This window comes from Ornithorhynchus anatinus, chromosome 11 (genome assembly GCF_004115215.2).
Source record: "Ornithorhynchus anatinus isolate Pmale09 chromosome 11, mOrnAna1.pri.v4, whole genome shotgun sequence".
Taxonomy (NCBI): Eukaryota; Metazoa; Chordata; class Mammalia; order Monotremata; family Ornithorhynchidae; genus Ornithorhynchus; species Ornithorhynchus anatinus.
Genome location: NC_041738.1, coordinates 303,336 through 325,458, shown reverse-complemented (window position 1 = coordinate 325,458; position 22,123 = coordinate 303,336). Strand labels below are relative to the sequence as shown.

General features: G+C 54.5%; 1 protein-coding gene across 5 annotated transcripts in view; it reads right to left on the bottom strand.

The window, feature by feature from the left end:
* SIDT1 (SID1 transmembrane family member 1) overlaps positions 1-22,123 on the bottom strand; it is a 34,197-nt gene that overhangs the window by 2,992 nt on the left and 9,082 nt on the right. For 2 of the 5 annotated variants that reach the window (XM_029075183.2, XM_029075184.2), the window contains exons 2-19: positions 20,519-20,640; positions 18,900-19,073; positions 15,948-15,993; positions 14,492-14,593; positions 13,235-13,318; positions 12,573-12,660; positions 12,239-12,310; positions 10,758-10,851; positions 9,838-9,881; positions 7,544-7,615; positions 6,631-6,779; positions 5,078-5,151; positions 3,586-3,652; positions 3,029-3,102; positions 2,661-2,784; positions 2,413-2,530; positions 1,750-1,883; positions 1,277-1,385 (exon numbers count right to left, since the gene is read on the bottom strand). In XM_029075183.2, the coding sequence (XP_028931016.1) occupies positions 1,277-1,385; positions 1,750-1,883; positions 2,413-2,530; positions 2,661-2,784; positions 3,029-3,102; positions 3,586-3,652; positions 5,078-5,151; positions 6,631-6,779; positions 7,544-7,615; positions 9,838-9,881; positions 10,758-10,851; positions 12,239-12,310; positions 12,573-12,660; positions 13,235-13,318; positions 14,492-14,593; positions 15,948-15,993; positions 18,900-19,073; positions 20,519-20,640 (1,747 nt within the window). Of the gene's footprint in view, positions 1-1,276; positions 1,386-1,749; positions 1,884-2,412; positions 2,531-2,660; positions 2,785-3,028; positions 3,103-3,585; positions 3,653-5,077; positions 5,152-6,630; positions 6,780-7,543; positions 7,616-8,033; positions 8,265-9,837; positions 9,882-10,757; positions 10,852-12,238; positions 12,311-12,572; positions 12,661-13,234; positions 13,319-14,491; positions 14,594-15,947; positions 15,994-18,899; positions 19,086-20,518; positions 20,641-22,123 lie in introns of those variants that run through there. The other 3 variants (XM_029075189.2, XM_029075185.2, XM_029075190.2) reach the window with 3 other exon arrangements.

Genomic DNA, 22,123 nt, shown 5'->3' with positions numbered 1-22,123 from the left:
GAGGGAACCCTCTACCCCACTTCTCCTCTCCCTCTCCTTCTAATAATCATAATAATGACGATATTTGTTAAGCACTTACTATGTGTCAAGCACTCTTCTAAGTGCTGGGGTAGATACAAGCTAATCAGATCGGACAAAGTCCCTGTCCCACATGAGACTCACAGTCTTAATCCTCATTTTACAGATGAGGTACCTGAAGTGCAGAGAAGTTAAGGACTTGCCCAAGGTCACACAGCAGACAAGTGGCAAAACGAGGAATTGAACCCAGTCTTTCTGATTCCCAGGCCCATGCTCTATCCCATTAGGCCACATTGCTTCTCCCTCTCCCTTGCCCTCTCCTCTCCCTAAGGACATCAGGTAGATAGATCTATGCGGGGTCTGACTGTTTGGATGATGTCATGCAAAGCACCTCGAGCAAGGGACAGTTACCTTGGGGACAGAGAAGCAGAGGGCTGGAAGGTGGAAAAGGAAAGCGTTACAACCATAAGTAGGGAGTCACTGACCTCTGGCCCCATCACCCAGCCCCCCTAAACTCGAGGCCCCAAGCCCTGGTACTGAGCACCAGTCCAGCTGGACCCCAAACTCTGGACAGCCCAAAAGGCATGGAAGTGGCTCCGTTACCTGCACTGGATATATCTGACACCCACAGCCGGGAAAGCAGAGGGGAGAGCGAGGAGGGGGTGAGTGTGACCAGCCTGGGGCCCACCTCCAGCCCATACATTGGTCTTCTCCCCCCTGGGTCTTGGGGCACTCTCAGGAATGTTGCTTTGGTTGTCCTAATTGACCTGTCACCTGCTTTCGGGCAGACCCTCCCCCCCTCACACCCCCAGTCACCACCTCAGTCAGTCCAGCCCAGGACACCACATCCAGCCAGAGCATAAGGTGTTTGAAGGAATCATGTGCTGGTTGCCCTCCTGGACACCCGTCCTCATGGTGAAGGACAGGCTATCCAACACCCCACTCTCCACAAGTGACCCAATATGGACCACTCAACACCCCTGAATTTCTCCCCTCCATCCTTGACTCTCCACCAGGAACCTCACACAGACCATCCAACACCCCTGACGCTCCCCACTCCATCCCTCACTCTCCTGCAGTGACTCAGCAAGGACCCCCATCCATGGATCTTCCCAATCCCCTGTGACCACTGCCAGCCAGGTCCCAGATTCCCTGTATTCACTTTCTACACTTCACCCCGTTCCTTGTCCCTCCCATTCTTCCGCTGTGGGGAGAGACGTCTTCTGTTTTGAACCCAGGGGGACCTCTGATTGCTTACCTATTTTGAAAACGCCCATGTAATAGATTTGAGTGCTGAGGGCAAGAGATGCCAGGATGTGGATGGCAGAGAAGATCACCCAGAACCACACATTGCTTTTTCCAAACACCTGCAACCAGAGGGGAACTAAGAAGGTCTCCCGGTCCTTTTAAAGACATTCCCGAAGCAGAGAGCAGCAGATCACATAAGAATCCAGCCTCACTTTCTCCATTTTTCTTTTCAAAATTTCTCCCCCTACCCCATCCTCTCCATCCTGAATTCTGGGGTTCCCTGCTCTCTGGATCACCCCCTCGGCACCCGCCCTCTACATTCCCCGGCTTTCCCTGCCCCCATCCCCATCCTCCTGTGCCCGGATCCCCCCACCCCCTGGGTCCCCCACCCCTCTGGGTCCCCCAGCTCCCTGCCCCACACAGCGAGCCCTGGGTCCTGGCCCGGAGGTGGTGGAGGTGGACATGGCCGGCCGCAAGCATCACCCCCAGGACAGTCAAGCAGATGATGAAGGCGAAGGAGGCATAGGCAGCGTAGGCGTTGGCATTGATGTCCGGGTGACGCGTTTGATAGAGCTTCAGCATGCAGAGCCCGGCGATCATGTACATGAAGGAGGTGTCTGTGGGGACGATGGACGGTTGGACGGATGGTTGGATTGCACTGGGGGCAGGCACCCTGGGCGGGCTGCCCATCTCGCCTCTGCTCTCTCCAGACCCTGGGCAGTGGCTCAGGGGTGGGGGACGGGGGCAGGGGGCAGGTGGTCTGAGCTCCTCAGGCTCCCCGGGGAGGGGGTGGCGAAGCCATCCCACGGAACAGTGGAGGGGGAGGAGCAGGAGTAGCGGTCCAGATGACGGGCAGCAATGGGCCTCGCTCTCCGGCCAGCGGGTCCACTGTGGGACCAAGGCAGGGAGGAGGGTGTGCTGTGGTCTTCCTGGGGTAAAACCGGGCCCCAGAGGTGGTGGGCTCGCTCCTCTGGAGCCTGGATCCCTCCCGGCCTCATCGCCGAGAACAGGGCTACCACAAGCCAGCAGTCTTGCACGTCACCGCCCGTCACTGCCCATCTCCGCCATCGGGGCCCCGGCCCCATACCTCATACCTGCCCTGCTCCCACTTCGGCCCCAAGTCCCACTCCCTGGCTCGCAACTCACCGAACTGGAAGTTGGAGTAGTTGGGGCAGACGTGGTAACAGGCACTGAGAAGCCCCTCCATCATCAGGGCAACGCCCATGGCGTAGAACAGGCCAAAGTGCTTGGGGACCCCGTACTCCTGGGAGGCAGAGATGTGGCCCACCGCCCCAGAGGAGACAAGGTACGGTTGCGGCCCCCGGCCCCGTTCCCCCCGGCTCCAGCCCTGTTCCCCCCAGCCCCGGCCCCATGCCCCCAGCCCCTGGCGGTACCGTGGCGAAGATGTTCCCGGCCCCCAGCGCGCGCCGGTGCCAGATATCCCTGCGCAGGACGATGAGCAGGAAGAGGAGACCCAGGAGCACGTGGCCGACGTTACTCAGGATATTGTTGAAGGCGCTGTGGGGACAGCGACTCTGAGCCAGCTGGCGGGAGCACAGACAGGTAGACAGACAGGCAGACAAGGGGTCCCATCGCCCCCCACCCTGTCATCCAAGGCTGCACTCTGGCACTCGGGTGCGGGTAGTTGGTGCCGGGCCCAGGATGCCGACATCTCCGGCCCAGAGGCCGCCTACCCCCAGCAGATGCTGGCGAAGGACTCGACCCACGGAGGGAACCAAGCCGGAGACCGAGAGGGACTCACCTGAGTGCACCCCAGGGCCGGGCACACAGGAAGTTGTAGTAGCAGAGATCCTGGTTCCCGGTCACGTTCACCACCTGCAGAGGGCACGCGGGCGCTGAGACTCAACGAGCTGGGCCGGCGGGGGCATGGTGCCATTCCTGGCTAGGGACCGGGGCACCCCTCATCACCCAGACGGGGAGGAGGAGGGATGCCCTGGGCTGGGGTCTGTGGGGCCTGTGGCTAATTGAAGCGGACCCGCCCAATTCCACCAAGGGCGGAGGCATCGGGGCGAGCAGCAGAACCCCTCTGCCTCGGCCACCTCGCCTCGCGTTCTGATCCCTGCATGGGGCCCACATTGACTCCCTGGGCACGGGCCCAAGAGGGTCTGATTGGAGACTCCAGCCCAGGATAGGGTCACAACAACAGATTCCCACTCCCAGGGTGGGTCCTGGACTAGGACATTCTAGATTCTGGTTTTTCTAACACATTTACCCACCCCCCAGCATGCCCGGGGCATCTGGGGCTCCCAGGGCACAGGTGTGGGGCGGGCAAGGATAGGACCGGGCAGCCCCACTCACGGCTTGGTAGGCAATGACCAGCTGTACTACAGGCAGGGCGTAGAACACACCGATGGTGATGATGTTCCTGCAGTGGGGAGGATGGGACTCAGTGAAAGGCAGAGGTGTCTGGGCCCCAGCCTGTCCAGGGGCGGCAGACCCCCGCTAAACAAGGGGCCAGCTCCTCAACCTCGACCGGGGGGAGCCTGCAGCTGAGCGAGTCGGGAGGAAAGTAGAAGGGGATGGGTGGGAGGGATAGAGGGAGAGAGAGAGAGAGAGAGAGTTTGATGTCCTCGAGGGGGAGGAGGGGAGCGGCAGGGGATCAGACAGAAGATGTAACAGACTCGGTGGCTCTAGGACAAACTGAGGAATGAATCACCATTGTGGGGGAGAAATTGGATAGGAATAAGGTGGGTGGGTTAATGAGATCAGCCCTTGAGGGCCAAGGTGGCTGATGGGGGTGATGTGACCAGAAAGATGGGATCGATCAAGGAAGGCCTCCTGGAGGAGATGGACTTTTGGGGGGAAGCCTTTTAAGGAAATAAGAGCTATGACGGATGGTGGGTGAGGAGGGGGAAGGAGAGAGAGCCACGTAAGAGAAATAGTGTAAGCAGAGGGAAAGATTACAAGGTCCTCCACTAAATGGTAAAACCTTTGAGGACAGGGATCCTATCTACCAACTCTATTGGACTTTCCCAAGTGCTTAGTGCTAAGTGCTCTGTACTCAGTAAGTGCTCAGTACACACTTTTCATTGATTGAGAGAGTGGTCGGTGGCAGGAGAGTGAAGAACAAGGTAGTAATACTACTACTACTACTAATATGATGATAAAAAATAATTTGGCATTTGTTAAGCAGTTACTATGTGTCAAGCACTGTTCTAAGTGCTGCCGTTAGTAAATTATTTTGGACATGGTCCCGGTCCCACATGGAGCTCATAGTTTAAGTAGGAGGGAGAACAGGTATTGAATCTCCACTTTTCATTTGAGGAAACTGAGGCACAGAAAAGAAATGTAATGACTTTCTCAAGTTCAGACAGCAGGCAATTTAGGGAGCTGGGAGTTTAGAACTCAGGTCCTCTGGCTGCCAGGCCTGGGGCTTTTCCACTGGGCCACACTGCTTCCTGTGAGATGATTCAGCGAGAAGGTGAGTTTAGGAGGAGTGAAAAATGCAGACGGGGAGTAGAGGGTGAAGAGAGGGGGTTAAATAAGTATCTTGCAGCTGGGGTCAGGACTGTTTGTTTGATGCGGAAAGAGCTGGCCAAACATTGGAGACTTTGAAGGCCTGGAGAGGTTTATGCTGAGCGATGTTTCAAGAAGATGCCCTAGGCAGCTAGGTGGGGAAGAAGGATCCAAGGGGTGTGGGCATGTTGGTCTGTGCGGAGGCTGAGACGGTAGCGAGGTGGCTTTCCCCTGAGTTTGGATGACCCACCTGCCTGGATGACAGACTGAGGGAAGGCTAGCCACTCTGGGCCTGGCACTGCCAGCAGCTCTAGCACGCCAGGCCTCTCCTTACCAAAAGTAAATTTTGTATTTCTTGCTGATGATTCTGCGGTCCTTCCTGGACAGGTCTGACAGGTGCAGGGACATCTGGAGCCCAAACGCAGAGAGAGCGTGTCACTGTTCCTGGAGGAATGGCTGTGCTGGCCGGGACAGGCGAGGGGGCACGCAGGAACCCCTGCTCTGTCCAGGCTGATCGCCCCTCCCTGAGGGGCAGCTTCAGGGCCGGGGGTGGGGGCCGAGGTGGGTGAGTCGGTCACAGTCCCTGGCCCTCTATCCCCTCAGTTCCCACTGCTCCATCTTGCCCCAGAGAAAGGCTGTCACCACTGCTGCACTGTGGCCCGCGTCTCAAGAACCACTGAGGCAGCAGGCCCAGCTGTTCCACACCAGCGTCTTCTTGCCCTCGGCACATTCAGCGCCAGCCAGAGGACATCTTGGGGTGAGGGAGGGAGTGTGTGCTACTGTGTGTATACCTGCTTGCCTTGAAGTGACGGTTTCTCCACCTTTCCTAGTCCTGCTTGCCCCTTGAAATTTGCATCACTGACCACCCACTCCCGCCCCCACCTCGACAGAGAAATCTGGTCCTTTGATGGAGCCCATTTAAAAAGAAAGGGAAACTTTCAAAAACCTCAATGTGAGTGGCCTGAAGTTTCCATAAAGTTTTCCCTTTCACTCGTTTTCAAGGATATCCGATTCATCCCGGGGACAGACCTCATTTTCTGAACTGGGGCGGGACTGCGGGGTGTGTGTGTGAGACAGTAAAATGTATGGTTCTCCCGTCCGTGCCAGCTGGCAGTCCCGGCTGCATTGGCCGGGCGGGGACAGCCACGAGGGGACAGTGTGGCCTCAGCAGTCAGTGGCTCGGTGTCCTCAGCGTTGGGACCCTCCCCCGACTCCGCCCCCCGTCCCAGCCGAGCTGGAGCCAAGCACGATCGCCCCTGGGTTGAGCAGCGGGAGGAGCTCTGGGCCCGGCTCACGTTTGGTCTCCAAACCCGGGCCGACTGGGAGGGAGAAGCCCAGCCGGCCCCGCCGGCGCAGCCTTGGGCACCGACTGCCTGAGGCGGTGTTGGGCTCTGGCCCCGGGGTTGATGTCGGTTGGACCGGGCAGTAGCCGGGTAGCAAACAAAAGGAGGGGGTAAGGGGTGGGGGGGCAAGGCAGCACTGGCGGTGCTCACGAAAAATCAACACCCAGCCACGCATGATGACATGTGTTTCATATGACAACATTCTGCCCACCGATTTTACCAAAGCCCATCTAGAGGGGACACCCTCCCTCGCATCTGAACTGTCCCCTTCCCAGGTCCTAGTGAACACGGACACGTCTTCCGAGCCGCAGGATTCCAAGGCAGGAGCTGTGGCGGAAGTGGGAATGGGAAGTGGGGACAGAAGGGCGTCCAGGGCCCTGGCCAGGGACTGGAGACCAGACTGTGACCGTGCTAGCGAACTGGACCAAGGCCCAGCCTCCTAGGGCACAGCTCGGCCCCCAGAACAGGTGCTGTGGAACTGGAGAGCCCGACCCTGTGGAGGAGGAAAGCAAGGAGCGCTGGCTACCGCGGGGGCAGGCCGTACCTTAGTCCGGATGACATTTTTATCGCTCTCGATATCCGGCAGGGTGTCGAAGTCGCTGTCCTCCTCCACCGAGCTGTCTGTGTCCGTGGGCCGCTGGGGTCGCCCCTCCGCTGGAGACAGCTGTTGGCCCCCCCTGGAACTCGAGTCCTCTGGAAGCAGAGGGGACCGGAGCTGCCCGGAGAGGACCGGACTTGCCAGGGGGCCCCGAGATTCCAGCTGAGGGACAATGGTCCCTAGCAACAGCCTCCCCCTTGGCTAGAAAGCCCAGGTCAGGCCCTGGGATCCTCAGCCGGGAGATATGGGCCAGGCAGCCTGCCCACCTTGCCATCTCCTATTCCCAACCGATCCTCCTCTACAGCTGAGACGCCTCAGCTGCTGTCCAGGTGTGGGGACCTTATTGGCTGGGAATGGGAAGCTGCACATCCATTTGGGATTTGGTGCAAATTCCCCAGTTAATGTGTGGGTACGCATGCACTGCACATGCATGTGCTCTGGCATTCACATACGGGCATGCATATGCACACATATGGAGCTAGGCAGGAGCGATTTAAGGGGATGGAAACTGCTCCCCCCAGCCCCCAACTGCCATGTCTCTAGAGGAGGAATGTTTTCCTGTAAAATATGTGTGCAAACAGGAGAGCCCTGAGAGCTCTCTGTAGCCAGGAAGCTGTGAAGTCTAAAAGCCTCCAGAGCAGTAACCCTGTCTTCCACACTTACAGCATGTGGCCCGGTGCCTGGCACCACACCCTACGTATCACAGAGCCTCAGTAACTAGTGATGAAAATGACTATGAGAAGAAGACATTATCCCTCCCCTCCCCTCAGGGAGCTTTCACTTTGGTGTGGGTGAGGGTTAGAGAGTAAAAGACGATGAACATGGGGACAGAAGTCCATGTGAATCCCTCCAGCTTTACCTATGGCCCCATAGCTACTGTTTTCGGTGGTGCTGGTGGAGATGGGGTGGGTGGTCACCATGTTCCCGGAGCCTGAAAAAGAAACAAGCTCAAACCACTGTCCCCTGACCAGTTCTGCTGGCCAGGTGGCTCGACTAGCCAACCAGAGCCATTTCTATCGGCCCTGGGCCCCAGCCTCCAGGTGTCCCCTTGACCGCACTGGGTGGCATGCGGGAGACTCAAAAGGGACGGGATTGCCACATTCCCCACAGCTCGTGGCCAGTAGACACTCTCCACCCAGCTGCCCATCAGCTGCCTCTCAGGCTGGTTTGCTGGCCTCCATGATGTCTCCTGGCTATTCAATTCCGTGGTATCTCCCAGCTGCTTGCTCCAGGACAGCATCTCCTCTCCACCCACTACCCATTGGTACCCACTGGTGACTGGTCCATCCACCACTGTGTCTCCTAGTCATCTGCTCTGGGAGAGGAGACGGTCTCTACCTTCCACTCACCGGGCTGCTCTGTCCTCTGCCAGGGTGTCCCCTGGCCATCCGCTCCAGAAGAGCTGCACCTCTGCCCCAGCCGAGCTGGTCTGTTCACCGCTGTAGTGTCTCCTGACTCTCCGGTCCAGGAAAGTGGTCCCTCTCTGCCTGCTGGGCTTGTCTGTTCACTGCCACAGTCTCTCAGCCATTCTCTGCTAGGTCACCCAGTAACCTGAGGGTTACTGGATCTTTAAAGCACTTCTTCTGCCTCCCAGCTAGCACGATCTCACAGCAGACTTCCTGCTGGTGTCCATTCCCCACCCCAGTCCCACCCAGCAGTGCTAGCAGCGTGGCTCAGTGGAAAGAGCACGGGCTTTGGAGTCAGAGATCATGAGTTCGAATCCCGGCTCTGCCACTTGTCAACTGTGTGACTGTGGGCAAGTCACTTAACTTCTCTGTGCCTCAGTTACCTCATCTGTAAAATGGGGATTAAGACTGTGAGCCCCACGTGGGATATCCTGATTCCCCTGTGTCTACCCCAGCGCTTAGAACAGTGCTTGGCACATAGTAAGCGCTTAACAAATACCAACATTATTATTATTATTATCTGGCTGGAAGTCCTGGCCCAGCCCTGGAGGGCTGAGAGCATCCCAGGACCATCGCCACTGACCCTGTCCTGCCCTTGGGCTGAGGATGGCCCCCTGGGGCTGCTGGGGAAGCTGCTGGGACAGTTGGATGTGGTGTCTGGTGGATTCCAGCCCCTTAGCCATGGCTGAACTCTCTCTGCCCACTCCATCTCCCACCACTCCCCGCTCCCACCCTGCCCCAGGTACTAAACTGTTGTCCCAGGGGTGCAACTGGGTCACAGACCATTTTGAGAGACAACACTCTAATAGTGCCTACCCATTCTGAGTCCTCCTCTTGGGCACTTTGGGGAAAAAGCCTACAGCAATGACCGAAAGGTTAAGAGCTCTTTGCTATGGCAAATTTTTTTTGCTGGTTGAACAGGAATGCTGATACAATGCAAAGAAATAGAGCTGAGGTGGAAGGCAAGGGGCCCAGAGCCAGAGCTGTTCTGGAGGCTAGGGAGATGCAGGAACTTTCTGCTGGATGGAAGAAAAAGCCTCAGTCTCTCCCTGGAGCCTTCACCAAAGCACCCTCAGTTGAAGCATCCACAGAGCTCATATCCCAGCCTGCCGTCCTTTGCTATGTTTTGCCCTACCATTTAAGCCTGGCTTGACAGCCTGTCTACTCTAGGGGCCTGGCTAGAGTGAGGAAGCCAAGAAAAGAGTGCTGGAAGTTCTCCAAGGCAAAGGAAGTGGCCTGACAACTCAATTCAGGAATTCCCCTGAGAAGGGGGCCGCTGATGGTTTCATATTTGTCCTCAGTCTCAAAAACCATGCCTATGTTCCAGGACCTTTCCTGGGCCAGTGGTCAAGTCCCAGACCTTCACCAAGTGATTGTGGGCCCAGTCCTCTCCTCCCCCCAGGTTGACCAGTGAGCGATTCTGGCACTAAGTTGGATGAGGACCATTCAGGGGAACGAGGGTCTGGTGAAAGTTCCCGGTCTCTTTGGGCTCTGCGGCATCGAGAAGGGCCTCAGAGACAAATGTCAAAATGCATGGCCAATCCCACAGCCCTGCCACTGCTGACCGTCCTGCCCTCTGGCAGCTCCTCCCCATAATGCCCCTCTCTGACCATGGGAAGGACCCTCATGCTTCTTCCCCCGGGGACTGGGAGCAACAACACCTGTGTCCGCTTTGGCAGCCCGGGCCCCCACCACACCTGCTGCCGCTGCCTCCAAAACCACTGCCACTGCCATTATCGTCGCTTACCGTCATCGGAGACAAATCCTCCATCTCCAGTCTGTCTCCGTACTCTGCAAGCAAGCAAACCAGATGTTGTTTAAGAGGAGCCTGAAGCTGGCCTGACCCCTATAGGCCCAGGTGCACTGCCAGCACTGGTCGACTGGGGTTTCTGATTCCCGGCCTGGCCTGAAATAGCTGGGATAGCTGGTTTGCCTGGGGCACTGGGCCAAGGTCTTGCTCTTAGCCCCTCTGTCCCTTGCTGCACCCCGGGGCCTTTAGCCCCACTGTCTCCTGCTGTGCTCTTAGGCCTCTCTCTCCCCTATCCCTGATGTCCTGGTCTGTTTCTGCCAGCTCAGAGTGGAAGCAGCTCAGCTTTGAAGGGAGGAATTTCCCCTTGCCCCGTTCCCCACAGCCTGAACTCAGGCCCCTCTCGTGGGCTGCCACCACGCCTTATATTCCTGCCTTCTATTTCAGTTCAGAGGCTTATTTTGCCTTACAGAGCCCAAGGAACAGCCAATCCCAAGACTGGGAGAGGTCAGAGCTGGGATGGCAGTGGCCATATTTGCTTTTTTACAGGCAGGACATGGAGCATGGGGACAAGGGGAAGGGCCAACGACAGCATCGTCCTGAGTTCAGATCTGGGCACTGACTGAGGCCCTACCTCCCACAGCCTCAGGATCTTGTCCATTGCAGGAAAATCCATTTCAGGATCAGGGATATGCACTGCCATTTCTCAGGAACCCAGCCCCACAGGGCCCCGGGAGAGAGTCAACCAAAAACAGAGCCAAGGCACCTTCCTTGCCTGCTCTGATGGGAGAGGGCTGGGAAGGAGGACTCCCCTGCCCTCTGCCTGGAAGTGTCTCCTCGGAGATGGGCAGGAGTTGAAGCTGGCCTGGGGATGCTGGGGTTGAACTAGAGCAGGACAGTTCTCCCAAGCTCTGACCTACCTGATGTAGTGCCCCAAAGCCACAAACAGAGCTCCCAGGAAGAAGAAGAAGAATACCAGGAAGCTGAGTAGCATGGACTTCACATAGATGGATTCTGGTGGAAGAGAAACAACCCCATGGGTTGGGCCTTAGACAAAACCCACCATGAAAGGCAGCTTCCTCCCTGCCACCACAAATGCCCTCCGGTGTCAGACCAGTGGTGAGGTTCAGGGCAGCCACCAAGGCCCACCTCCCTGCGCCTTTGGTCTGTTCAACAACATAACAAGTTTTGTCACAGGTCAGCTTGGGGACAACGGGCTGACATGCAGATGAGATTTCTTTTCTCCATCTTTGGTCCCTGAGCTGGCTGGTTGCTTGGATGCTACATTTAAGTAAATATCCAAACATCTGGGTGCTTTTTGGTAATTCCCTCTGGATGAGAAGAGCAGCACGGCTTAGTGAAACGACACGGGCTTGGGAATCAGAGGTCATGGGTTCTAATCCCAGCTCCGCCGCTTGTCAGCTGGATGACCTTGGGCAAGTCACTTAACTTCTCTGTGCCTCAGTTACCTCAGGGGTAAAATGGGGATGAATACTGTGAGCCCTATGTGGGACAACCTGATTACCTTGTATCTACCCCAGCTCTTAGAACAGTGCTTAGCACATAGTAAGAGCTTAACAAGTACCAACATTATTATTATTATTATATTATTTCTTCTCCCTGGGGTATGATACTTGAGCTACTGCTTGTTGGCCAACAGTAAGCTGGCACTCTTTAAAATCAGGCTGTCAACCAAACCCTCTCGAGGGATAGCAATTGTTCAATCAATCAATCAATCAATCAATCAATCAATCAATCATTGTATTGAGCACTTACTGCGTATATAACACTTACTAAGCACTTGGGAGAGTACAACACAACAATATAACATACATATTCCCAGCCCACAAAGAGCTTACAGTCTCCAGTAGAATGGACAAGGGATGGTCACTTATTCTCTGAGCTCTCCTTCCCTCAATTCCACTTGGTCCCTGGGATTCCAGAGGTTGGACAGAACCTGACCGGAGCCACATGTGGGGAAGGCCAGGCCGCTGAGGGCAGTTGGATGGGCCCAAGTGGCAGGCAGAAAGTTCTGGTGCCAGGGTAAGTGTGGAGGCAATGGCAAGGGAGTATAAGAATCGGCAGAAACTGATTAGAGACTGGAGGTGAAGCCTCAAGAGGGCTGAGATTCCTCCTGAGGCTTCTCTGGGGGCTTGCCATCCCTGGCCCTAAACCATCCTGCCCTGATCCTGCCTGCCCCAGAGGACCCACCTGCAAGGAATCTGGCAGTGCCAGGCAGAACCCTGAGATCTGGGAATCAGACCACAGGGATGGATAGTTCCTCCCCAATGCCTGTTGATTTTCATCCCCAGCTGGGCCCCCAGACAAGGACAGGAGGAGCTGAGGCATGCAAAATTTCTCTTTGGGGGGTCCCGGCCAGAGGGAGGAAGGAAGGACTGACCTTGGATGGAGGGCACCACGGTCACTTGGAGGGTCTTTGTTCTCTGGAGATTCCACGTGCGGTTCTCCTGATCTGGAGGGAGCCAAGGAAGAACGGGTCAATTCTGCTCAGGCCTTCCAGATCCACTCCCCTGTGGATTTCCCCACTGAGATCTGGGAAGCCGTGTCTCGTAGTCAGAATTTCTGGTTTTTCCGTTTCCTCTTTCCGGAGCTCCTGGCCCCAGAGCCAACTGAGACCCCAGCACCTTGGCTGCAGGGCAGAGGAAAGCCCCTGGGGGTGGGGCACGGCTCTCTCCCTGCTCCCAGCCCTGCCCTTGCCTCACTCTATGTCTTACCCGGAACAATTAAAGGTCCTCCGCAGGCATAATCCTCTGGTTTAATCACAAACACCACGAAGAACTGCTCCCTGGCAAAGTCTTTCTTCTGCAAAAGACAAATAATTTCAGGACAGCAGCAGGGTGAGTCCCCAGGGGAAGTAGCTGAGAGGAGTTGAGAGATGGATGGTGACATTCACCCCAGCCTGAGCCCCTCAGCAACAGGTGGATTTTTTTTAAGGTATTTATTAAGTTCTTACTATGTGCCAGGCACCATTCTAAGTCCTGGGGAAGATACAAGCCAATCAGGTTAGACACAGTCAATGTCTCACATGGGGCTCTCTGTCTTGATCCCCATTGGTGGGCCCAAGTCCTGACTGGGCCCCTCATCCTGCCTGGGCCTGCTTCCTGCCTGGACCTGCATCCTGCTGGAGCTCATGTCCTGTCAAAGCCTGTGACTTCCCTGGGCCCGGTGGGCTGCCTAGACTTTCACAGCCCCCAAAATATGGTCCGTGTCCCAGGGCCAGGCTCTCATTCCCAGGACAAAGCAGTGGAGGGCTGTCGGGGCCCCATTTCACGGGAAACTGCAATCCCTTCAGCTGGCCAAGTCCACCTGGAAAAACCCGGGAGCAGCGGCTGGAACAGGAAAGCGGCTTTAGATCAGCTTCAGAGAGACAACTGACCTGCACAGTCACGGCGGCCTTCTTGGTCATGGACTGAGAGATGCCACTGAACTCCACGTTGTGATCCAGGTCGTACACGGGGCACTGGGCCGGTGCGAGGAGCAGAAGACACAGCCCATGAGGGATGTGCAGGTTGCGTGTAGGCTCTCTCTGTCTCCCTTGCTTGCTCTCTTTCTTTCAGGCTCTTGGACACCCTGGTCCTGGCTCTTAACTGTTACTGATATGGCCTTAGCCCTGGGATTGAACAAGAAGGGGGACCCTTCCCCACGAGTAGGAACAGGCTTTTTTTCCAGCAGCACTCCTGGTCTCTGCCCAGTCACCTGGCCCTCTTTTCCAAGACCCCAAGGACCCTGTATCCAAACCAAACTTCATCAAACCCCTGCAGACTGTAAGTTCCTTGAAGGCAGGAAACGAGACTTAGCTTCCGCTGTACTCCCCCATAGGAGGGCTCAGAAGCCAGTGGGCATTGGAAACACTCCATTAGAGAAGCAGCGTGGCTCAGTGGAAAGAGCACGGGCTTGGGAGTCAGAGGTCATGGGTTCGAATCCTGGCTTGGCCACTTGTCAGCTGTGTGACTTTGGGCAAGTCACTTGACTTCTCGGTGCCTCAGTTATCTCGTTTGTAAAATGGGGATTAAGACTGTGAGCCCCACTTGGGACAACCTGATTCCCCTGTGTCTACCCCAGCGCTTAGAACAGTGCTCAGCACATAGTGAGCACTTAACAAATACCAACACTCCATTATTAGTGCTCTCACTAGAGACAACAGGTCCCGCTGAACTGAAAGCTGCGGAGTCCAGCACAAGCTATTCCAGGTCCCTTTTGGCAGCCTAAAAGAGTTTCCTTGTCCAAGGGAGAATATCCCTGCTCCTATCGCCCCAGCTGCTCCTCTCCCTAAGTCCTCCACCTCTGTGCCTGCCCCCCTCTCCTCTCGCCACCCCATCCATTAGCCATGGTACTATGCAGGCCATGGTCCCGTGGGGGCAAAGTGGTAAGGCTTCAAAGCTCATGCAGTAGTGGTAGTAGAAGAACAGTGCTTTGCACACAGTAAGCGCTTAACAAATACTATTATTATTATTATTGTTAGTAGTACTAGTAGAAGTTGTGCTTACTGCATTCAAAGCAGTATTCTAAGTCCTGCCCCTTCCCCTTTATATGTCTCTTGTAGCAGGGCCTGCTCCAGATTTTGTCCCCTGCCCCTGCCAGGGGTCTAGGGCCCTGGGCTGTATTTCCAGGCCAGTGGGCTCCCTGGACGTACCACGATATCCTGGACTGACACGACTGAGCAGGGATAGACCATCTCGGACACCACTTTGATGATGACGGTATCCACACCTTCAGGAAAACTGTAGAGAAAATACTGAGGAAGGAAGAGGAGACCAAGCGGTCACAGTCCAGATCTGCCTGGGCCCAAGATCAATTACCTCCCCAAAACAGGGGAAGGGCAAAGGAGGCCCACAGCCTGCCCACCCACCAATCTGTCTGCCCATCCCTCCAGGGATCCTGCCTAGAGCTGCGGTCTGAGGGAGGTTGGTCATTGGGCCTGTGGAACAGGGTGGACAGGGCCACCTCTGCCTAAAGTGAAGGGTATTCTTCATGTCAGTGTGCCCCAGTGCAGGAAGAGAACGTGGAAATCCTGGCCCAGGATCGGGGCAGGCCTGTTCCCACGAGAAAGCTGGGGATGACCGGGTTGCCATTAGGAGTTCTGACTTGTGAATGAATCCAGCTTTTGGCTCTAGTTCCCCCTCAAGCAGCAACAGGCAGAGTTGCTGTGTATTAGGAGAGCCAGAAAATGACTCCAACAGCCCTTGCCTGCCCCAGGCCAACTAGGCAATCCGGAGAAAAGCAAGCTAGAGTCAGGGCCTGTGTCGAGTTAGCATGGCAGGTCCACAGGGGTTAGGGGCAGGCATAGATGAGCAGAGTGGAATTCAGAATTTGGATCTCCCCTGTCTTCCTAAGTCCCCAGAGGACACCTGCAGGGTCTTTTCTGCCAAGACTTCAGGGTGTGGATAGGAAACGGACACTTGAGGATAAGGAACTCCTTAACTGAGTTGCCTCCAGACACACAGCAACCCCTGCCTGTAAGAGCTGGGACTGGAGGCCTTGACCACCACAGTGGGAGGCACCCTGGAAGCTGAGCGGCCTCGGATGATGCCCCTATTCCTCACTGATGTAATGGGGGTCCTAGAGTGATGCCCCATCCCCCAGTGAGGTAAGGGGGAGCCCCAGAGTGATAGCCCTGCCACTCAAGATGGGGCTTATAGGAATCTTATGGGACATTCCTTGGAAAGAGTTGCTGCATAACAGCAGGCCCCACAGAGCCTCAGGGAATAGACGGCATGGTTGAAGCAGATTCAGGGATTCCACAGGGTTCAGGCTGACCAGGAGCCTCTTGCACCTCTTCTCTGGACCATCCAGTGGTGGGAGTGGGCATTCCTTGGGCATAGTGATTGGGCAGCAGGAGGAAGAGGGAAGAGCTTCCATTAACCCGGTTAGCCTCTGCCCCAGGGTCACCAAACTAGGCCAAAGAGGGACCCAGTGGTAGGACCTCCTTCCAGGTGGGGCCTCTTAGCAGCTGGAACGTCAGGAGACTTCCCCAGATGGCATAAAGGGAATACCAGTAAAACAGTCCTGATTAATCCATGAGTGGTATTTATTGAGCGTTTACTGTGTGCACAGCACTTACACTAAGTGCTCAGTAAGTAGCTACCTACTTGAGGCTGAGAGGGGCTGGCAGTGAAGAAGAAAGCGTCGTTGGTCCTGGGAAGGGACAGAGAGAGAGGGAGAGTGGTCAATGGGTGGTAGCCTTTGCTTAGAGACCAGCCACTTACTCTGGTGGTAGTGGAGACCCCCGCCCCCCACCTCTGGATGCCAGCAGAACCCCCATGGACCCCACCCCTTCTCTGGATTCCTCATATTCTTCAGATAGCAACCCAGCTCCCTCCTCCTGCACCTGACTTAACTCTCTGAAGGGACTATAAACCTTCACTGTCTCTACCTCCCTTCTCTTGGTCCTCTACAATCTGGTTTCTTCTCTCTTGCCCACCACCTCCTTCCCTCCCCCACTCCTGAAAAAACTCTCTAACTTTGGCTTTTCCGATGCTGCTCCCTCCTGGTTCTCTTTCTCCCTTTCTGGCTGATCCTTCAGAGTTCTTTGTGTCTGTTCTTACTCAGCTTCGCACTCCCCAACTATGGGGGGACGGGGGTTTTGTCTCTCAAGGCTCTGTTCTGGGTTCCCTTCTTTTCTCAGTCTACGTTCAGTTGCTTGGAGAGCTCATCCAACCTCATGGCTTCAACCACCACCTCTTCATGGATGTCTCCCAAATCTACCTTGCTAGATCCAATCTCTCGCCTTCCTCCTGCCTTTGTGACATCTCAATCAATCAGCCAATCAATCATATTTATTAAGTGCTTACTCTGTGCAGAACACTGTATTAAGTGCTTGGGAGAGTACAATATAACAGAGTTGGTAGACACAATCCTACCCTTAAGTAGTTTACAGACTAGAGGGAGAGACAGCCTTCGTTACAAATAAATCAAGTATGGATATGTCCACAAGTGATGTGCATCTCTACATAGTTGTCCCTCTGCCTCAAGATCAGCATGTTCAAAATCGAACTCCTCATCTTCCCTCCCCAATCCTTTCCTCCACCTATATATGTCACCACTATTGACAACTCCATTATCCTCCCAGTCCCTCTAGCCTGTATCTTTGGCTTAATCCTTGACTTCTGTCTCTCTTTTCACCCTTTCAGTGTATTTCAACCCCTTTCAGTATTTGCCAAATCCAGTTGTTTTCTCCTCCCCAGTATTTCCCATATCCCTCGTTCCTTCTGCTCCATCCAAACTACCAGCACCCTGGTCTAGGCCCTTGTTATATCCTGTCTTGACATTTTCATGGGCTTCTTCATTGGTCTCTTTCCCTCCAGCCTCTCTCCTCTCTTACTGTGGCTCTGATTAGGTGGCACCACTTTGTCACGGTCCCTCTCCACCATGCACAGATGGGCTCTCGGAGGTGGCTGGTAGGCAGGGTCCCGCTGGTCCGCCAAGCAGGGAATCACCATCAGGGCCGGTAGGCTAAGGGCAAAGTTGCCCAGCAGCTACCAATTCCTGAGTTTCATACCCAGGATTCTCAAGGCTGTGGCAGGCATTAGAAGGGAAGAAAAATGCTTTCTTGGCAAGCTGGAGAGCCTGGGTGTGGGCCAGTTTTCTTGGTGATAGTCCTGCTTTCTAACCTGTGAATGCCTTTCAGATACCTTGGATCCTGGGGCGCCAGCAAGTGGCAGATTCTCACTGTTCTTTCCCTCTCTCCTGCAGGCGTGTCTGGCTACAATTGGAAAACTCCTGCTCACTTGACCCTTCCACTCCTTCTCCCCCTGGAACCCCCACTCCCTAGATTCTCCTTGGCTCCCTCTGGCCCCTTCTTGGCATCCCCCAGGCTCAGAAGAGAGTACTGCACCATGACCAGCATGGCATAGTGGATAGAGCAAGGGTCTTGGAGTCAGAAGGTCTTGGGTTCTAATCTGGCATTGCCACATATCTACTGTGTGACCTAGGGCAAGTCCCTTCATGTCTCTCTGCCTCAGCTACCCCATCTGTAAAATGGGGATTGAGACTGTAAGCCTCGTGGGGGACAGGGCTTGTATCCACCCCCACACCGAATACAGTGCTTGGCACATAGTAAGCGCTTAACAAATACTGTCATCACTATTATTATGATATTATTAAGTACTGAGGTTCGATGGACAGGAAGATCATTCATGCTCTTCCTGCCCTGCTTTCTCCAGGACTGGCCCAGTCCACGTGGCCAAACAACCCCACATTCCAGTGCCTGCCCTCTGCTACCCTGGAGCAGCTGATTGTCTCTGAGGGTGGGGGAAGGCACTTTACCCCCAGAAGTCCAGGAAATAGCTGAAGTTACCACTGCCACTATCGGTGTACAAATGTGGCCAGCGAGGCCACAGTTGACAGATGCATCCTCAGTCTCCCTCCCGCTCCCTTCTATTCCATCCCACTTCCCGTTGCATAGCTGCAGTCTAAGCTCAGCACGGAAGACCAGGAAATTTGCACCCTCTCCCAGGGGACACTGCCCAGCCCAGTGGGTACCTGATGCTCTGTGGGCAAATCTGGGTGCTGACTGGGCTGGGGATGGAAAGTGCAGCTTGTTGTGTCCCCTGCAAGCACTCGTTTGGCTGGTCCCATACCACAGGACTAGCAGACCCTAACTGCGTGCCTCTGGGAGGAACTCAGTAGAGCCGTCGAGGACTGGCCTGCTCGACTCTTCCTCCAAATGCAGTGGAACGAGTAAACATCTATTGTGTGATCATTAATGAGAGTCCCAGCCCAAGGCGCTCAATCTCATCTCATGCTCTACAGAGTTTGGTGTGCCTTTCTGGAATCCTCATGTGATGCCAAAGTCGCGGCTTAGAGGTCCGAGTCCAGTGATGCTATGTTTAATTAGCCTCGTGCCTGTTCAGAAAAGGGTGGGGGCGGGGCGAGCCTGGAACGGCAGGGAATGGTGTGGGGGGGAGACAGTCTGACCAGCAGGAGCCTGGAACTAAGCCGGGTCCCCCAGGCTGACCCTGAGCTCAGCAGCTTGACTCTGCTCACCCGCCAAGAGGAGTCCAGGGGCCGGCAGTACCTGATACAGGTTGGGTGCAACTCACCGGAGCTGGAAGTTCTTTATTTTGGTGACCAACAAGTTGAACCTGGCACCCAGTGGTGCCATCGATGCCACATCCACGAAGATTAGTTGCTCCAAAGTCCCAGCTGTCTCATTGGCTGGTTCAGAAGGGCACAGGGTGCGACTGACTTCCTGGTAGTTGTAGGTTTGCTGGTGCCTGCATTAGAAACTGAGGAATGAAAATGGAATCACCCCCCAACACATACAAGTTCTGCTTTCCTTTCTTCCACTTTTTACATTTCTGGCCGAGAGGAAGTGTGAACATATTTTCTAGGGGTGGGCTGACCCGAGGGAGATGAGGGTTGAGGAGATAGGGCATGGGGTCTTAAGGGCACGGTGAAGACTCTTTAAACTATGGGTGATTGGTGACATGTGTCTCTCCCCCTACTCCAGTTGGGTCAGAGGGGATTTACAGATTAATCCCCTACTTTGTGTGCACGTCTGCTTGGGGTTTGTTTCTCTGGTTCCTAAAAGGCAGAGAACCTGACATTTCTTGTCTGTGCTAGGTGATGCCTGGAGCCATCTCTCTCACTCTCCTCTCTCTCTCTTTCTCTCTATCTCTATAGATATCTCAATCTATTCTATTTCTCTATCTCTCTAATCTCTGCCTCTTTATCTCTTGCTATTCCCTATTTCTCCCTTAATCTATCTGCTTTATTTAAATCTACCTAATCTATCTGTCTATTTTTCTATCCCCATCTACCTTTCTCTGTATCTATCTCTCAGTCTATCTAATCTATCTCTCTTTTAAGATCTAATTTATCTATCCACTTATTTCTCTATCACTCTATTCCCCTCTCTGTATTTTAACCTCTCTCAATCTGACTGATCTTTCTCTCTAACCCCCATCTATATCTCTCTATCTATTGCTCTATCACTCCATCTATCATTAGTGGACAGATCACAGGCCTGGGAGTCAGAAGATCATGAGTTCTAATATCGACTCTGCTACTTGTCTGCTGTGTGACCTTGGGCAAGTCAATTCACTTCTCTGTGCCTCAGTTACCTCACCTGTAAAATGGGGATTGAGATTGTGAGCCCCACATGGGATAGGTGCTGTATCCGACCTGATTTGCTTGTATCCACCCCAGTGCTTAGTATAGTGCTTGGCACAAAGTAGGCATGTAACATATTCCAAAATAATAATATCTATCTTACCTAGCTATCTATCTATCCATCCCTCCATCTATCTATCAATCACTTTCTTTATCTCTATCTACATACAGCTGTCCTTTATACTCAAAGAAGATGCCCCTGATGGCGGAACACAGACTGTTGGGTGCTCTGTGGCTGAGGCTGCACAGGAAAAGCCAAGGGGCTCATGGAAAAAATCCCAAATCCACGTTGCCCAACTGCCCAAATGCTCTAGCCTTGCCTCACCACAGTGAAGAGCTGCCCGCTATTTCTGCCCAAATTTACGGCTGGAACCTACTAGTTTTGACCACCTTGTGCTTCCCACATTTAAAGCAGGAACAAGTGGGGCAGCAGGCAGGCTGTTTCCCGGACCCCTGGGCCACCGCTCAGGCCCTTGGGAGAGGGCATGGGAATGAAAGGGGAAAGCGAGGCGGTGGGGCTCGGGTTTGGGGCTCGGCCACTACTTACAGTCCTTGGAAGAGCAGGGGCACCTGCCAGGACAGCACCCCCTTCTGCTGGCGCACCACAAAGAGGACGGGATACTGTAGGTTCTCCGAGGAGCTGTTCACATAGACTCTCACGGCAGCCACCTACCGGCGGGGTGGAGGGGGGGGATGGATGGACCGAGGGACAGGGGAGAGGGATGGAGGAGAGAGGGAGCATTAATGCACAGGACACGTTTGAATTAGGAACCTCCATCTGCATGGCGCAGAGAAAGGGAGAGAGCCAGACAGATGGGACAGAGACAGAAACAGAGAGCTCAGGGAGCTCTGCCTGGAACACCCTGCTCCTTCAAATCTGGCAGCAGATCACTGCTATCCCCGCCTTTGAGACTCTTCTAAAGCCACACCTCCTCCAAGAGGCCTTCCCTCATCAATCTCTCCTCTCCCACCCTATTTCCACCCCCCTCACACACACTGCAATTTTCAGCCCCCCTGCCTTGCCTAAGCACTCCAATTCTCACACTCCCAAACTCTCCTCCCCCTATACCATTTATATACATAGCTTTAAACTCTTTTGGTTCCTGTAGTTCATTTTAGTGCCTGACTCCTACTAGATTGTGAGCTCCATAAGGGCAAGGAGTGTGTCTCTCCCAAGTGCTTAGTACAGTGCTCTGCACCCTGAAGATTGTAAACTTCTAAAGGGAAGGAATTAACTCTATTTTACTCTCCCAAGTGCTCAGTACATTACTCTGTCCCGAGTAGACTGTGAACTTCTGGAGGGAAGGATTGGGTCTTCCAACTCTATGGTACTTTCTCAAGCTCTCAATACAGGGCTCTGCACAGAGTAAGCACTGAAATAAACACTATTGCTCGATTGAAAATTGATCAGAGCAAGTGAGACAGAGACCTTTCTCATGTTTGAGGACGGCACTGCTGATGGTAAGATTTTGTCCTGGGTTGGGCAGACACTTTGTGGCCATGATAACAGGTCAGAATTTCCCAGACCATGTGATCACAGGAGACCCCTGCAAATAGCTTGCTCATGGAGCAAAAGCAGTGACGTGGGCTGAGAATCGATGTGTATTCTTAGTTGATGCATTTCTGTATCTCTTCTCAGAACACTGATTGTTTAAGTTACAACAGGAGCCCCCTCTGCAAAAGAATCCATCAGTAATAACACCAAGGATGCCCATTTCCCTCCTGGCCCCACTTGACAATGGAAGCCAATTACCAGATGAAGCCCCCTCGACTCCTGGGTCCCTCAACATCCCCACATGGTGCAGGTGGACCCCATTCTGGGCCCACATGGAAAGGATGGGAGGGGGAGGCAGACAGGAGGCCCTGCAGAGAGCTGAGCTTGGCGCCTTCCTCTCCCTGGAAAGAGACACCTCAGAAACCAGGCAAAAAAGAGAAGGGAGGCAGGATTCAGGGGAAAATGTGAGGGGACAACAGGAGTGAGGGGAGGTGATGGGGGAAGAGTCAAACTCTCATCTCCTTGGTTAAACTTTCCATGCATTTTCTCTCAGAATCCCAGCACCTCTGTCAAAGCAGGAAGGGACAAGCTCACAGACTGAGATCTAGAAATAATAATGGTCTGCCCTGAAGAGAGGGGAGCACCGAGGTTGGGCAA